This window comes from Podarcis filfolensis (genome assembly GCF_964270895.1).
Source record: "Podarcis filfolensis genome assembly, chromosome: 10".
In the NCBI taxonomy this organism is placed as follows: domain Eukaryota; kingdom Metazoa; phylum Chordata; class Lepidosauria; order Squamata; family Lacertidae; genus Podarcis; species Podarcis filfolensis.
In genome coordinates this window covers 50,455,836-50,473,742 of record NC_139612.1, presented here as the reverse complement: position 1 = coordinate 50,473,742, position 17,907 = coordinate 50,455,836, and the positions used below count along the sequence as shown (strand labels likewise).

At 38.0% G+C, this 17,907-nt stretch overlaps 1 protein-coding gene across 4 annotated transcripts in view; it reads left to right on the top strand.

Annotated features, from left to right (window-relative positions):
* Positions 1-16,767, top strand: part of CRY1 (cryptochrome circadian regulator 1) — a 35,925-nt gene extending 19,158 nt beyond the window's left edge. The window contains exons 2-14 of one of the 4 annotated variants that reach the window (XM_083574106.1): positions 1,926-2,034; positions 3,151-3,293; positions 4,206-4,390; positions 6,443-6,531; positions 7,196-7,336; positions 7,430-7,741; positions 8,907-9,058; positions 9,162-9,364; positions 10,149-10,250; positions 11,424-11,519; positions 12,674-12,745; positions 12,827-12,934; positions 16,087-16,767. In XM_083574106.1, the coding sequence (XP_083430232.1) occupies positions 1,926-2,034; positions 3,151-3,293; positions 4,206-4,390; positions 6,443-6,531; positions 7,196-7,336; positions 7,430-7,741; positions 8,907-9,058; positions 9,162-9,364; positions 10,149-10,250; positions 11,424-11,519; positions 12,674-12,745; positions 12,827-12,930 (1,708 nt within the window). In that variant the 3' untranslated portion in view covers positions 12,931-12,934; positions 16,087-16,767. Of the gene's footprint in view, positions 1-1,925; positions 2,035-3,150; positions 3,294-4,205; positions 4,391-6,442; positions 6,532-7,195; positions 7,337-7,429; positions 7,742-8,906; positions 9,059-9,161; positions 9,365-10,148; positions 10,251-11,423; positions 11,520-12,670; positions 12,746-12,826; positions 12,935-16,086 lie in introns of all 4 variants that reach the window. The other 3 variants (XM_083574105.1, XM_083574108.1, XM_083574107.1) reach the window with 3 other exon arrangements.
* Positions 16,768-17,907: the final 1,140 nt, after the last annotated feature.

The window sequence follows — 17,907 nt, the reverse complement described above, 5'->3', positions numbered from 1 at the left end:
TTTGTTTTTGTTTTACAATCAAGCTGTTTATCACTTTTATGAAACAAACAAACAAACAAAAATACTGATTGCTAGAAAGAAAGCATTCCAGTTTGCAGTTTTTTCTCTCTTTGCCACTCAGCTGCATTTTCTTTGGTCACAGTGAGTAGGTTTTAATGCAATCCTTTAAAACAATAGTTGAAATATAAGTCTGTCTTAAATATCAGTGCACATCTGTGTTTCTGAAAAATGAGAAACATACCCATCAAACTATAGGAATATTGCAGAAGACCTGTAGGAGTAAGCAAGGCAGGCAGTTGACTTAGTATTGCTATTCTATAATTACAATTATTCTAAGTCTGATAATTCAATTTAATAAAGGAATTTAATTATGCAACAATGAACTATTAAACATTTCTAGGAATGCTACCATAAATATATGAGATGAATTAGAAAAAGCTTAAAGGTAAAGACTTATACATTTCTTAACAAAACTGCTGATCTCAGCCCCCTTCCCCTGGGGTTTGGCTATCTCATGCTTAATTGAAAGCAAAAAATAGGTTAGCAACTTTTTAATGCTTAAATTAAAATTGTTTCAGGAGAAAAATGCATTTTAAAGTGTATATCTAAATTCATTCTAGTTGACCCTGCTATTATAGCTCTACTTAAGCATTCTGTGTTGAACCAGACTCTGGTCCCTAAAAATTAATGGTGTGATAAATCTGTTATCATTAAGGTGCCATAGGGCTCTTTGTTTTTGCTGCAAAAGACTTGGCTAACATTCTGGAATTTCTTACAATGTAAGATCACTCTTGCGCTATTCAGGAAAATGAAGCTAACTGTATTAACATTTCAAGGTAAAGGACCCCTGACAGTTAAGTCCAGTTGTGAACGACTCTGGGGTTGCGGCTCTCATTTCGCTTTATTGGCCAAGGCAGCCGGCGTACAGTTTCTGGGTCATGTGGCCAGCATGACTACGCCGCTTCTGGCAAAACCAGAGCAGCACACGGAAACACCGTTTACCTTCCTGCCAGAGCGGTACCTATTTATCTACTTGCACTTTGATGTGCTTTCAAACTGCTAGGTTGGCAGGAGCTGGGACCAAGCAACGGGAGTTCACCCCATCGCGGAGAATTGAACCACCGACCTTCCAGTTGGCAAGCCCTAGGCTCAGTAGTTTAGACCACAGCACCACCCGCATGTATTAGGCACATTTAGCAGCACATAAAATTCAGTAGTTTCCCATGAATTGTTGTACCTGAAATATAATATAATATTAAATTATAATTAATGTAGCAAAGTACCTGAATTTGCTTTGATGAAGAAAGCAAAGGTGTTTGACAGCTAATAGATTCTGTGGAAAACATTCTGTGCAAAACATTTAAATCCTGTCTGAGCTTAATCGTCTTAAGAGTTCCAAAAGTGCATATTGGTCCTGCTATTATTCCATTACAGATATCACCAGAGTAATACATCTCTGAATTTGCTGACATCTTTGGCACCACTGTAAACCGCTCTGTGATCCTCAGATGGGCAATATTTAAATTTATTTAATAATAATAATCTTGACTATTGATTTGTTTGGCAAATCTACACAGTGAGACTATGCACTGAGAAGATGTGAGCAGTTGCGTGTTCCCCATCCTAGTGCCCATCTACTACATGCTGTTGGTCTGGAAATAATAATCTCTGACCATAAGATATGCTAGCCAAGACTGATGTAGTGCAGCAGTATCTAGGGGGTACAAGGTTGGGAAAGGCTGCTAAAATGTGAGGTTTTATTATAACCCCAGTTTTTACACTATTAGAACATTAACATGAACCCTTGAATGTGGAATAATTGTGACAGTTGGGTCACAACTGTTCCTTCATGCAGAAAATCTTGTTAACTTCAGGGAGGCTTTTCAGAAAATAAATGTGGTTTTTTTCTTATATCTTCCTTACAGGTTTTTGCTTCAGTGTCTTGAAGATTTGGATGCCAACTTACGAAAGTTAAATTCTCGTTTATTTGTGATTCGAGGGCAGCCTGCAGATGTGTTTCCCAGGCTCTTTAAGGTAAAATCTGATGCTTTTCTCCAGTGCTGCTTCTGTGCAACTTCTATGCATTTATCAAGTTGTTTCAACGTAACGTAACGTATTCACATTTCATTTGGAGAGCTCTTGAAGCTCACAGGAACATGAACAGATCCAGCTACTCTGGATCAGTGTTCTTTTATTTGAGTGCTATGGCAAACTTTGAAAAGCAGTACACACAACAAGTTCAGGTGTGTAACTTTTCTCAGATATATATAAAAATGTTGAAAATTAAAACTCCCTTCAAAAAATGTTTATTTTCATTGTGATGCAATACTGTCACAATACACTGTACACAAACATTAAGATGTTTGTAGCTACAAACAAAAAGCTACTTAGGGTATATTTCGGTAACAATTGTATCTGCTCATTCCTTTCTCTTTTGTTCTTCCTTCCTACAAAGCTGTGAAACAAAGTGAAACAAAGGTAGAGTGTGTGCAAACAGACTTATGAAAGAGGAAAGGCCTGCTTCCATATATTAATGATCCTGTTAATCTGGATTATGCATCTGATCAGTTAGTCTTTTCAGGCAGTGGCTGAAGAAAGTGAATATGAGGAATATAGTTGTCAAAGTACAGTGGACCTTGGGTTACACTTCAGGTTACAGATGCTTCAGGTTACAGACTCTGCTAACCCAGAAATAGTACCTCTGGTTAAGAACTTTGCTTCAGGATGAGAACAGAAATTGTGCGGTGGTGGCTAAAGTGGTGCCTCAGGTTAAGAACAGTTTCAGGTTAAGAACAGACCTCCAGAACAGATTAAGTTCTTAACCCGAGGTACCACTGTACTCTTAAGGCCTTTGAGACTGCATTTGGGATATAGGTTCATTTTTCTGCCTGTGCTGTTACAGCTATAGCTTCCTGAGAGGAGGGAGCTATAGATACTACTTCAGTTTGCTTAAATCTTTCATGGCAGAACTCTTGGCTCACATATTCTGTGCAGCCAACTACAGTTTCAGAAATTCAGAATTTTTTTGGCTGTCCATATGCAGTTGGCCGCTTGTGTTTTTGGTTTGACTGTATTAATGTTCATATATGTTATCCCTATTTCTCCATGTTCTGAAACAACTATCCTTTTAACCCTTTTTCAAAACTGCAGGAATGGAACATTACAAAACTTTCTATTGAGTATGACTCTGAGCCATTTGGGAAGGAGAGAGATGCAGCAATTAAGAAGTTGGCTAGTGAAGCAGGAGTGGAAGTCATTGTACGAATTTCACATACTTTATATGACCTAGATAAGTAAGTTAATAGTTTTGTGAATTTAAAATGAGAAAGAGAAGCTTCCTGGTAACATAATATGCAATATATATAAGTTTTAGCAATGATGTGAAAAAAATTCATTACCATATTTTCCTATTTATGAATGTATTGCTTCATAAATATTGTCACATAATGATTTGGTACCATACCAGTCAAATTTGGCAGTTTACTTACCAGTGTTTTCAGTGTTCTGTTTATTTTTCGCATCTTGGAATACTCAGTATTCACAAAATAATAATAATAATTTCCAGGTGGGGAGGAAAAAAAGCTGCCCCAAAAGCTGCCCTTTGAAAGCAGTGCATGGACACCAATCTTCTCTCTTTTGCGAAGCACTCCCAGGCATCGCTCCTCCCTCCTGTTTGAGCCCTTAGTCTCAATCACCTGATAGGGAGAGGAGCAAAGAAGGTACTTTTTGGGAAACTTCAGCTGCTGGGGGCGAGAAAACCCTTGGACTCTGCACTTTCATCAGTCAGCTGACCTCATGAGAGGCATCAGCCGATGAATAGGTGGGCATAGTCTGGTGAAAAAGGCATTGCAGGCCAAAATTGGCTCTTCATTCCAGATGAAAACTGCAGTGTATGGTTTTCACTAGTTTTCCTGTCACCTTTTAATAAATATTTCTGGTCTAAATTATTTCTATCATTAATTCATAGGTTAGTTATTTGCCTGGGTGGTAATGCTTACACTTGCAGTCTAATACAACTACAGTAGTTGTCTCTTTAGGCCTTTCTGTGGACATTTGATAAAGGAATTTAAGCTCTGTAATTGCAATATAACGTGACTGTTATTTGTAGATATAAGAGAATTCATGTCAAGGGTAAGAAAAATATGCAGTTTCCTACAGTGTTTTGTAACATTACCTTAAGTTAAAATTTTATTCCATGTTTTCAGGATTATAGAATTAAATGGAGGACAGCCACCCCTTACCTATAAGAGATTCCAGACTTTAATAAGTAGAATGGAGCCATTGGAGATGCCTGTAGAAACTATTACTGCGGAAGTAATGTCAAAGTGTACCACTCCAGTTTCAGATGACCATGATGAAAAATATGGTGTTCCATCTTTGGAAGAACTAGGTAATCCAAGAAACTTCATTAATATTCTTCCCACACTACAAAAATAAATGCCGGTATTTTTAATGGCCCTTCTGTTGTACTGTCTGTGTTTATTTGTAGAAAATTGACAATTGGGGCTGCACACAAAAAGTCTGTCCCTGGTTTTCCCTCAACCTGTGACCAAAGGGATTATAAATCCCTGACACTGTAGGATACAATAGCTGACTTGAAGAATAATAATGAGCAAATGATGTTGGTTGGTTAGTATCACATGTTGATAGAAATATCCTTAAATTAATTCACAGTTTGAATGTCAAGAGAAGCATTTTTCCTAATACAGTACACTTAATTTATTCTCCCAGTACCATATTCAAGGTGGAGTGTCTAAAGCTAGTAACTTTTACAAGAATGAATGAATAATCTCTCTTCAGAGGACAGTAACATTTTATTGACTTACAACCATTGACTTAAGAAAACGTTGATTATAACAGAAAATAGACCGGGTTTGTTTGACAAGAAATCTCTAGTTTTAAGACTTTGTAGGGGATCACATACCTTTTATTTTAGTTAAATAATAATAATAATAATAATAATAATAATAATAATAATAATAATAATTTATTATTTGTACCCCGCCCATCTGGCTGGGTTTCCCCAGCCACTCTGGGCGGCTTCCATAGAAAACCAAAAATACACTAAATACAAACATTTGGTCAAAGGATATAAATCTAGATGCATGGGCATTAGAGACCAATTGTAAATTCTGTATTCAGCAATCTCAGAATTGAGGTGGAAGGGATCCTGAGGGTCATCTAGGGCAACCCACTGCTATGCAGTGCATCCATAACATGGCCATCCACCCTCTGCTTAAAAACCTCCAGTGAAAGAGAGTCCACCACCTTCCAAGGGAGTCTGTTCCACTGTTGAACAGCTCTTACTACTACTACTACTACTACTACTACTACTACTTTTATTAATGCTATATCATATGGATATAAGTATTTTCTCCCATAGCAGGGTTACTTCTGAGATGACAAATGTAAAAATATTGTTATTAATCACCTTCTACATCCCTCTTAAGGAGATGTACGCAATATAATAAACAGCTAAAACAATTAAAAATAACAAGAAAATGTGTTTAAAAAGAAACCTAGTCAAAATATGTGAAGTTGATTGCTATCGTTTATCCTTAAAAATTCTAAGGGAAACTCTTTTATTACTAAATGAAAACAGCTCTCTGTTGTTCACTTGCTAGACATTATTGCATTACAGCAAACGTTTCAGACACAGCAATAACAATTTGGGCTGTGTTCAGTGGTGCCCTTCTATTTTCAGAAGCCCATTTCATCCAACAGAGACCTCTAATAGTGGTGGTGGGGGGTGATTTTTGTAGATTTCTGCACCCTGTAAACCAGCTTTGGAGAGTTAAGAGACCCTTGGGTAGTGTGTTGAAAAACAGCTGAAGGGAAATGGGGAATCACCTTCTTTTCCCACATCAGCAGAGATCTGTGGTATTCAGAGAATACAGTCCTACTTTAGTTGACGAATGCCTTGCAACTCGAACATTTTGGCTTCCAAACACTGCAAACCCAGAAGTGAGTTTTCTGGTTTGCGAAGGTTCTTTGGAACCCGAACGTCTGACACGGCTTCCGATTGGCTGCAGGAGCATCCTGCAGCCAATCAGAAGCCGTGCCTTGGTTTTCAAACATTTTGGAAGTCAAATGGACTTCCGTAACAGATTCCACTCGACTTCAGAGGTACCACTATATCTGCAAATGGAAAGAATCATTCCATATGTTGAAGGGTACTTATGGATATAGCCACTTGTCTGTTAATTAGGAAAGGAAATAAAAGATCTTTATTAATTTGGTGGGTAAATATATAGCACTTTTGAAGCCGTGCACATCTTTGGAATCTTTTTGGAACCTAGAAGCTTGTAATATTTGGATATTTCCTCCTCTGTTATCCTTGATTCTTAGCATTGACATGCTAGCGAACAATTTCTCACTTGGGAAAACGACATTCTTGACAAAATTGTTTGGCTGCTATATTTATAATTATTTTATCTTGCAGGTTTTGATACGGATGGATTGCCTTCTGCTGTTTGGCCAGGTGGAGAAACAGAAGCTCTTACAAGATTGGAAAGACATTTGGAAAGAAAGGTACATTCACTAGTCTTAACAGACATCAGTTAATCGTGGTTTATTACCTTGTACAGAGGTAAAAAGGTACTGACTAGCATCTGAGGATTTCTATGCTACCTTTCAAAACACAACACCGTGCCATGAAGGCTAAAGTTTGGTACAAAAACTTCTTAAAATAACATCAAATATTAAATACTAAAACACAAAGAGCAGCACAGAACAAAGTAGGCCAACAGACAAACAATTTAAATTGTACCCACCATTTCCCAGAAAGATGAACTGAAATAAAAAGCTCTTTCACACCTACCTAAAAAGCAGATGGAGAGGAGTGAAATGTATCTCCCTTGTAGAGGTGATCTTCCAAATATTCTTGTTAACTCTTCTAAAGAAAAATAATTCAGCTACTTGTTTATTCCTTTATTAACTGGCTCAAGCATATGGCCCTTGAGGGAGGAGTCAGTATTGTATTGTCGCTGTATTTTCACATAGAGTTCGCCTTTTCTCAGTACCTTTTGATTGAAGAACAATTGTTGCTTCTATAATTCGCTGGTAAACGTCAGTGGTTCCAAATTCTGAAATCTAGGTGTGCCGTTAGCTGTTCCCAAGTTTCCTTTTTTAAAAAAGTGATAATAAGGGGAAAAACTGAATGAAAAATGTACATAACCTTTTCATTTTCCTTAAGGCTTGGGTAGCGAACTTTGAACGACCACGAATGAATGCAAATTCTCTTCTTGCAAGTCCCACGGGACTTAGTCCTTACCTACGATTTGGCTGTTTGTCCTGCCGCCTGTTTTACTTCAAGTTAACAGACTTATACAAAAAGGTATGAACCAGCCAACTTGAACTGTCAAATACTCATTTAATAATAAAATAAAACTTTCATTTTTTAAAAAACTAATAATGAATATCATTTCAGGTAAAAAAGAACAGCTCTCCTCCTCTTTCTCTCTATGGCCAGTTGTTGTGGCGTGAATTCTTCTACACAGCAGCCACTAATAATCCACGCTTTGATAAAATGGAAGGCAATCCCATATGTGTGCAGATTCCATGGGACAGGAATCCTGAGGCTTTGGCAAAATGGGCAGAAGGCAGGACAGGATTCCCTTGGATTGATGCTATTATGACCCAGCTACGTCAGGAAGGCTGGATCCACCACTTGGCCAGGCATGCTGTAGCATGCTTCTTGACTCGAGGCGATCTGTGGATTAGTTGGGAAGAAGGGATGAAGGTACACTTCTTTGTTCCTTAATTGATTATTTTTCTTTTGTATTGGCATTTTAAGATTTCAGTTTGATATTTTAGTTATGCAGATATTTCTAAATTTCTGGCAGCTTTTGCTACACAGCCTATTTATACAGAATATGTTGTATCTAGTGCTGCATCGTTGGTTTTTCTGTTCATCAAATTATATATAATGGTATTAGGCCATGCTATTTGTCAGTCTTAAACACACGTACTAGGAAATAAATCCCACTGATGATGGAATTTACTTCTGAGTAAACATGCTTAGGATTATACAGTAACGGTAGATATTGCTATGGCTTTAGAGTGGAATTTATAGCCCCTTTAAAAAATAGTAAAGGCTATGTGCTACTTGTTATATAACTTAAGCAAGGCTAGCTAAATAGCATCATCTAGTGGAGAACAGGCATTATTACATGCCACGCTCAAAGCTTCCTATGTGAATTTTCCTTTTCTTTCCATTGCCCACCTCCCTCAAACACAAATGCACAGCTCTAAAGCTGTTGAGAATAATACCATGAACATCTCATCCTGTGGACTGTCTTCATAGCTGCAACAATATGAGCAGTTGCTTGGCCCAGTGCTTCTAAATCAAGTTAAGACACTAGCGAAGGGGCAGCATCTCCCACTACTGCCTTGTTTTCAAAGAACTGAACAAACCTATTATGTTCACATTTGTTCAGTACAGTACGTATCTTATATTTAAGCCAGGTGAGCAGGCAACAGTGTCCAGACCAGCAGAACAGCCTAGGATCCCTTAGGTCTCCTTTTGCAGTGATGCCCACCCTAAAATCTCATTAGTTTTGTTTCTCACTTTTAGTTGATAAGTTTATGTATATGAGCCACTTTGTGCTTCTGGTGCAGATGAACTCACCTAGATAAAATTATGACTCCTGATTAAGCACAGTTTGGAATTCTGTTGGGCTCTGCTGTGTGTATCCTCATATGCCTTGCCTCAACAGGAATTTGGAACAAGAATTTACAGTATACCTCCCTCTGCATTATGTAAAGAGTAGGAGTTTTATGTAACTCGTCATAGTCATTTTAGCAGTCATGACTCTGATGGCTTTGTTTTAATGCTTCAAAACTGTACAGCATTGAAAAAGTATTTCTGAGAAACTGTTTGGGCTAACAGAGTGTTTGTTTTAAAGGTATTTGAAGAACTGCTCCTGGATGCTGACTGGAGTGTGAATGCAGGCAGTTGGATGTGGCTGTCCTGTAGCTCCTTCTTCCAGCAGTTTTTCCATTGCTATTGCCCTGTGGGCTTTGGCAGAAGAACTGACCCTAATGGGGACTATATCAGGTTAAGTACCATTTCCAATTATTAGAAAAATTAAAGGGTTAAACAAGCTGTTTAACTTTTAACTGTTTAACTGACTTAAACTTTTTCTTCTTTTCTTTATAAGGCGCTATCTGCCTGTACTCAGAGGGTTTCCTGCAAAGTACATCTACGATCCTTGGAATGCCCCTGAGGGTGTCCAGAAGGTTGCAAAATGTGTAATAGGAGTGAATTACCCTAAACCAATGGTGAATCATGCTGAGGCAAGTCGCTTGAATATTGAAAGGATGAAACAAATCTACCAGCAACTATCACGATACAGAGGATTAGGTATGGTAAAATGTTTTGATTTAGAGAAGTTCACTTCTTTCTGTACTTGACTGCTTCTCTATAGCCACAGGGCCCAGCCATAATAAGTGTAACTAGGTGATTGAAAGGATTGGCAAATGAAAGACTGTTTCTCTTGTGCATTTCATTCATGTCAACTGTTTTATGTTGAACTGTTGTGTTAAATTTTGTGAACCACTCTATAAAGGGTTTATCCAGCTAAGGTATACTCTGAGTAGACCCATTGAAATTAATGGAATTACATAATTCAAATCAATCGATTTGGTGAGAGTACTCTGAGGATGACTTGACCGGATGCAAATCGGAATTTTTCAATGATCCATTGGATTAGATTTTTTGAAAACATGGAGTTGGATCCATTTGTTAGTCATAGTAAGTGTCTAACTTAGTTGGATACAGCCCATTGCATTCTTCTGTCTACAAAAGAGAAAATGAACATCCATATGAAAGGAGAATTTGCTGCTTTTACATACTTTCCAGATACTGATCTTGGTGCTGCCTTTGCCCCCCCCCCCCCCGCCCAGTTCCTGCATTTAAAAAATCTTTGTATTCAAATTCAGACTATGTTCTCATGCCTGGATGTACATTCATAAATTTAACAATACTGCCAAACCTTGTAATTTTCTTCTATGATCTGTTTTTTTGGAGGACCTAATTTTTGTTTTGGATGAAATACAGAAAGGCCACCAGCAGAATTGGAAAAGATAGTGACTAAACAAAAATGCATGTTCTTCATTCTAATGCTAATGTATTTTGTTTTGATTAGGTCTGCTTGCATCAGTGCCTTCTAATGGGAATGGGAATGGAAATAGTGGCCTAATGGGATATTCACCAGGGGAAACCCTTCCTAGTTGTACCAATGCCAGTGGTAAGTTCTACCTATTCTTAATAAAAGTAGGCTGGGAAATAGAAAGCAGTAAAATCTACTTAAGACTCCAGTGACATTGTATTGTTTAGCAAATCTATCTTACCAGCTTTCCAAAATTAGAACTTCAACAGCATGTATGGTCATCATTATTCATAATCACTCAGTTAATAGGTAAAGTGGACATCTACACACAGACTACAGATGGGATAGGGTTTAATTCACTCCACAGCTTTTGAGGGAGCATCATGCCTCTTAGCACCTGGACTGGAACACAATTAGCCAATAGTCAGTTACTGCATTTTCCACAAATAAATGCGTACTGAAGGCAGTTTAAGTAAGTAGTTTCCAATAAAGTACATAACCATAAAAGTTAAAAGAACTCCAACACAACACTAACAGTCTAAAAAAACAAACCAGAAAGGCGAAATGCAATGTTTTCATTTTATTTGTACAGCATCCATTATACTGATAACCAGTTGCAGGTAGAGGTCCTTTCCACTACAAAAGGGGAACTCTTCAACTTTCTTAGTGTTTACATCTGAGTATGTAATATGTATATATAAATATTGATAGCATATATATTAATAATGCCATAAAATGCAGTTGTGATGACTAAATATTTAATAGTTATTTTCAAAATAATATGCAGATGTAGTTCTACAATATAGTATTTAGAAATCAGGATTAAGGCCTTTTCTATCTTGGTTACATTGAACCTAGATGAAAGTACTTGAAAGTCATTGTTTGCATGTACTAAGATTCCTGTCCAAGTTCAGTTAACATGCGAAAGTAGAGATTGCACATGGATTTGGTTAAGAAAATGGGCTATGTAACTAGCACACAAATACACATAAGCAGCTCAGGCAGTTTAGCATTTCACATGCTGAAGAAGTTCTCATAGCTTTCAGATTATAATCTTTAAAACCAAACAAAAATAGTTTGGGGGACTGACCAGAAACTCTAATTTCTTGAATGGCAAAGGAATAAATGCTTCCTTCAGGCAGGATCATAAACGAATTGACAGTCTAGCCAGAAATTAATTTTATTGTGACTATGGAAGTGTCTGCATTGCACTGGGACAGAGATACCATTAAAACAAATTTACTATTGATAGGAAGCCTGTACCTTTCCAGAAATGAGTAGAGCTAACCATGCAGATTTGTGTTCTTCCAGGATCTCAAATGGGAACAAATGAAGCCCATACGGGAAGTGTTCAAGCATGCACGTTAGGAGAATCTCATACAGGAACTAGTGGAATTCAGCAGCAAGGTAAGACAACATTGCTTCAGTTTTGCATTAAATTCCTCAGAAGTCTTACTTATTCCAATACTTCGGATTATACCAATTGAACAGGGGGAATGAGGGGTTTCCTGCCATGCCGCCTGTAATTATGTGCACCTTGTCTCTATAGGACAGGTTCCCTTTAAACCTTCTTTAAGTGAATGTATCTGAGCAAAAATATCTGGCCCTCTCCAAGAGGAACCAAAATAAAGTCAAGAGAACTTCATGCTGAAGCATCAGAGTTTGTAAATCAAAGAAAAGTTTTTCTCCCACTCGCCCCTACAAAGTTTCAGGTGCTTTTAGTACCAATTCCCCGGCTACCCTCAGTGTAAGTGTGTTGTTGAGGACCAAGGTGCAAGAGGAAGAATTCTAGAAAACAAATGGGACTTCCTCAAGCGGGATTTCCATTGCATTGCCAGCAATCATACAGGTTGTCATTTAGAGAGAGCTAAGTATGCCTGAATAATTAAGCACTGAAATCTCACTGGCTTTAGAGAAAGTGAGATAGTTCTGTCAGTATTTATCCACCCATATGCTGGAGTTCTACAATTTCCAGCTATGCAAGTTAACCACAGATCCCAGCTGGAACGGTGGAGAAGGAAGTAAAGCAGGAACACATGGGACTTCAAAATTTTAGCCTCTTAGGTATGCACACAGCCAAAAGCTATTCCTTGGGGCCAAGGGCACGGGCTGCAACAAGACTAATTTTTAGATTTCCCTATGTCATGGGTAGGCAAACTAAGGCCTGGGGGCTGGATCCGGCCCACTTGCCTTCTAAATCCGGCCCATGGACAGTCCGGGAATCAGTGTGTTTTTACATGAGTAGAATGTGTGCTTTTATTTAAAATGCATCTCTGGGTTATTTGTGGGGCACAGGAATTTCTTCATCCCCCCCCACAAGGTCTGAGGGATAGCGGACTGGCCCCCTGCTGAAAAAGTTTGCTGACTCCTGCACTATGTATTCACCAAGCCTAGACAACTACCTTTTAAGATTTATGTAGCTTACACAATTGACAGCCCAGTTGGAGGCACTTACATTAAAGTGTATTATAATTGTATGAAGAATTTCTAGAACTTTGATCAGAAATATTTATTGCAGATCTATTACACATTTCAAAAATATTTTAATGTGTTTTTAGCAGGTTACCCTCAAGGGAGTGGTATTTTGCATTACGCTCATGGGGAAGGCCAGAAAACACACTTAATTCAGCAAGGTAAGTTCTATAAACATGTGTGATGGCATTATCTGAAACTCAAATAGATTCTTAAAGTAGGTCTTTGGTTTCAATTTGCAGGAAGAGCATCTCTTGTTGCTGGAATGTGCACTGGGAAACGTCCAAATCCAGAAGAGGAAACTCAGAGCATTGGTCCCAAAGTCCAGCGACAAAGCAGTAATTAATTGGGTAAAAATAAGAACTCTGAAGGAAGATATTAATGATAGAAAACCACATGCTGATGTCAGAAGGAAAAACTAAACATGCCTCCTGAATGGTTAAGAACATAGCTTCCATTAGAGGAGTGGACCAAATATCATTGAACCTAACATCCTGCGTGGCAGTGGCCAAGAGTCCTGACATTCAGTTTATGCTTTTAGCAGTTGCATGGGACTACCATATGACTTGTATTGCCAGTTCTGCTCCATTTAGCTTAACTTGCCCCCACCCCTTAAAACTGTGCATTAGCTTTGTCTATTTTTTGAGCTTGCTGAGTGATGATAACCATCCACTTCAGTCATCAAGTATTTGTGTAACTTTCTTTGAGCAGGGAAAGGGAACGATTTTGTTTAATTTGACTCCACTCATTCTTATGCTCTTATGCATAGTTTTTGTACTGAGAAAGTGGAAGTTTCCTTTCATTTATTACCATTACATTATACAGTTGTCAGTCCTGCAACTTGTTTTTTTCCTCCCTAAGCTGCAGCAGGTCTAAGATACTGTCCTGTTGGCAGCTTCGAATCTGCACCCTCATAAATATTCATGTTCTGCTCTCCCCCTTTAGAGATAATATCCAAATGCATACCCAGTGTAAACACTGCACATAGATTTAGCTAGGTTGGTTGCAGTATTTTTCTGTAGTTCTTGCACGTCTTTATGTTGCTGCAAATGTGCATCTGTAGGCCTATGAAGTGTGCATTTAGAATAAGTAGCCATGCCTGCTCTGAAGCATATTTTGTACTGAAGCAGTTACTCTGTTCTAGCCTGTTTAGAATAGCTGGAGCCATGTGTTTTCTTCTGCAGCTGTAGAGCAGGATTTGGAGCAGTTAACAGAAAATTATTCTGTACAACAAGTTACTTAAACGTCCGCATAGTTGGGAAATCTCACCTATCTTTCTATGACGGCCATACCAAGAACCCTAAATATTCATATAACTGCTGAGTATTATCAGCTGACATAGAAGGGTTGAACAGTTTATTTTGCTGTATTTTTCTCTGTATGCCTGAAATATTTATTGTAAGTATGAAGAATTGCTCCAGCAATTATGTTTTGATGTGTCACCTCAGTTCTGAGTTTTGTTTAAAATATTGTGGCATTGTGATCTGAAATATGCCATATCGGTATTATGGATAAACATATTGTCAGACTTCACTTAACATTGTGCTTCCATCAAATTCAATCCATTTTGCCGCTCTACACACTCCTTTGCCTCAATCGGCAGCTTCTTGACTAATTTACAAGATATAAAAACAGCCATCTATTTGCCCTGCACTATTTATATTCTGTTCAAGTTTTATTAACTCCCTCCTTTATTTTACACTTTGAGGCACACCAAAGGTTGTAGGGCTATACCTCAGTGGGAGAGCATCTGCTTTGTATACAGCAGGTCCTAAGTTCAATCTGGCACCTCCAGGTAGAGCTAGGAGAAAAACTGTGAAAAGCAGCTGCCAGTCTGTAAGCAATACTGAGCAAGATGACCAAGTGCTCCAAGTATAAGGCAGCTTTCTGTGTTCCTAAGATCTAGACTTATAGGTCAGGCTCTTATGGCTAATTTTGTCATATTATCTCTCCAATAGGCCTCTAGAAAAACTTTACTTTTGTGAGTTACTGAAAGTTTAACATAGCATTGTGTGGATCATGTAAAATTTGGTAGCTTACACAAGTACTGAAGATTGGAAAAAAAGACCAGTCTGCTCTTCTTAAAAACACAAAAAATGCATTCTGTAGCTGCCCATTATATTTGGAAATATTTTTTACCTACTCAGCTTTCACAGCAAATATTTGGCTGCAGTCCATCACACACTTCCCTGGGAGTAGGCCCAGTTCAACTCAGGGGGGCTTATTTCTGAGAAGACATGCGTGTAATTTCATTGTTTGCAATGCATGTATGTCTATGGACAGTTGTCCTTTGCCTCTTTTTCTTACCTGTTATTTTTTGACAGGGCTGTTTACAATATAAAACACAAAAATATATAGCATAATAATGATATACATAAACAAATAATAATAATACATAATTACACACACACGCCATTTAAAAGGCCACAGATAATTTAATTAGCCAAAGGCCTGGGAGAAGAGGAATGTTTTTGCTTGGAGCCTAAAGATATGTAACAAAAAAAGTGCCAGGGGAGCCTCCTTAGGGAGAGCATTTGACTAGTGGGGAGCCACCTCATAAAGGGCTCATTCGTGTGTTGCCACCTCCAGACCTCTTGTGTAGGAGGCAGATGAAGAAGGGCCTCAGGTGATTACTGCAGGGTCTGAGTCAGGTCATACGGGGAGAGGCAGTCCTTGAGATATTGTGGTCTTGAGCCGTTTACAACTATAGGTCAGAACCAGCACTTTGAATTGGGCCCAGAAACTAATTGACAGCCACTGCAGTCGGGCCAAGGCTGGTGTTACATGCTCAAACTATCTTGTCCTCATGAACAACCTGGCCGCTGAATTCTGCACCAAAACTGGGCCTAAACCGCAATTGAAATGGATCTAGAAAATTTGTTTCCTCCAAGAGTGCCTAGATCTGGTCTGCGACCGCTCATTCAATAACCTTGCCCAAGAAGGGGAAGTTGGTAACTGAGCAGTAATGACTTAGATTACTTGAGTGGTTTTACCACTTCCTCCTTCAAGTCATCAGGGACCACTTCCTCTCACAAGGAGGCATTAATCATCTCCCTGGCTCAGCAAGCTGTCCTATCCCTGCTAGTTTTTATCAGCCAAGAGGGGCAAGGGTCCAGAACACAAGTGGTCACCCTGATTGATCCAAGCACCTTGCCCACAATTCATTGAATGTAACAGGATTAGACAGTGCTCTGGACATCACTTACTTGTGTTCTGAAATTCCCAAATCACCATTCTTTTTTGTTCGGACTTCCACTGCTAGCAAGAAGCTACACATTGTAGTCTTATGGCACCTTACATGCAGCACAACTTATGCAAGTGATGAACCAGTCATTAAATTATGAACAGACAATGTATGCAGAAAATGTGATTCATTACATATAAAACATATTAACAAATATTAAAATGTATGCAAGGTATGGTAACAAATTTCAGAAAGAGAAAACATATAATATTTATTGAGAATTAATTCCTAATGGACTGATTCATTTTTGTCTTGCAGCTTTGCTGAAAGAGAAGGATCCACACCCTAAAATTTCAGGGCAAAATTATTTCACTTCATATTGGAATTAAAAGTTTTTGTGAGAGTACTTGTATTAAAATGTGCATTTTCATGCATTTATTTTCACACAGTCTAAATGGTTGTAAACAAGTATGTTTTTTAATGCATTGTTTCTAACTGGTATTTCTATGGTTTTTAAACTTTTAATGACTCACAAAGGGGAAATAGAGATTTGTAAATAAAGCATTTGGTGATGAATTTGGTAACTTACTGTAAATATAAGCATTCATGATTAGTGATAGACTCATCAATATATTTTTGATATTTCATGTATGGCTTTCAGAAAAGGCTTTAATTGGATGGATATAAAATGGAAAGTGTCCAGACAATGATGACCTTCATCATTTTTAGATTTAATATTTTTAGATTCGGGGCAGGATTTTTGACCCCTTTATGAACCAAACTGTCTTTTCAAAATGGTCAGCTCTTATATGTCTGTGTATAAAATATGATAGAGATGTTACTCTATGAAAATACAGCTGTATATAAGTCTCATATGCCAATATTTTGTTAAACTATGAAGTTGTCATGTCTGATGTTCTGTCCTTGTATTTCCCACTGCCTTGTTCAATCACAGTGAGGATGCCCTTGTTAATAAAAATGTATATACAGGTTGTTTCATTTAAGTCTTGTTTTTGAGCAGATTTTGTATTGGTCTAGTCAATACAGTTTTTAAGAAGTGCTAGCATACAAGTTTTGAATTGCTTATACCTTTTGTTTATAGAACTTTATAGCTTCAAATAGCATTTGAAGAGTTTAATCACCTTCCCTAGCTATTGTCCTAGGCACCCACAGCCAAGGAAGGCACATATCTGATAGCTAATCGTTTACTGACAAAAGTGTGTACTTAAAGCAACTCTCACAGTGCTCCAGAAGTCCAGTTACTGAACTTAAGTATGGAACATGTTTACTTCTGATATTTTGCCTCTTATCAGGGTAGTAGTTCCTGTTATTGCTTTCACAATGAGTCCCTCTGTATTGCTTTTCTGCATTCAGCTGGAAGCAGGTTTATCCCTGGTTCCATATGGCATTTGTGGCAATGCTATCTTCTACATTACTATCCTGCAGTGCCAGTACTTGCTCTGGTTTTTAGTAGTAAATATGTGCTTTAGCACACAAAGAATTTAAACAGGATATAAAAAGAAAAGGACAAACATTGCCTGTTTAATTCCTAGGAACAGGTAACATATTACAGGAAATAAAATAGTAGCGATGCAGGTTGAAATGCTGCTGGTTAGTTCTATAGTAGGGAACGGGGAACTAGGCCTAAATCTGGTAAGCAATTCCCAAGTAGCTGATTTTTTGAATTTAACTGTGACAGCAGTGCAGCAAAGTGCAACCATAAAATATAGAGCAAGCATCATAGAAAGGTGGAGCTTTTCTCTGTCACCAACTGCATCACAGTTCCACTCCTCCATGCAAGGTGAGTTAATACCACTTTCCCAGTTCCCACATGAGAGGTTAGCACTGCAATTGCAATTAAAGTTAGAAAAAACACTGCAGCCCAGGTCTTGAAACATGGAGGACTCCCAGGAAAGCCCTTGAATGCAGTAGTTTTTGCAACCATTTTGTCTGGATTCTCCAGAAAACCAGAATAAACTACTTAAACACCAGTTCTAGATAAATGGTTCATATGAAAGCATTCTTCATGGTTACTATTACTATCCATATAAATCTTTAGGAATAATAAAAATCCAATGAATTATTTGTTAATCTGAATGGTGAAAGTAATCAAGCTTTTGCGGAGTTCTTTTAAAAAAA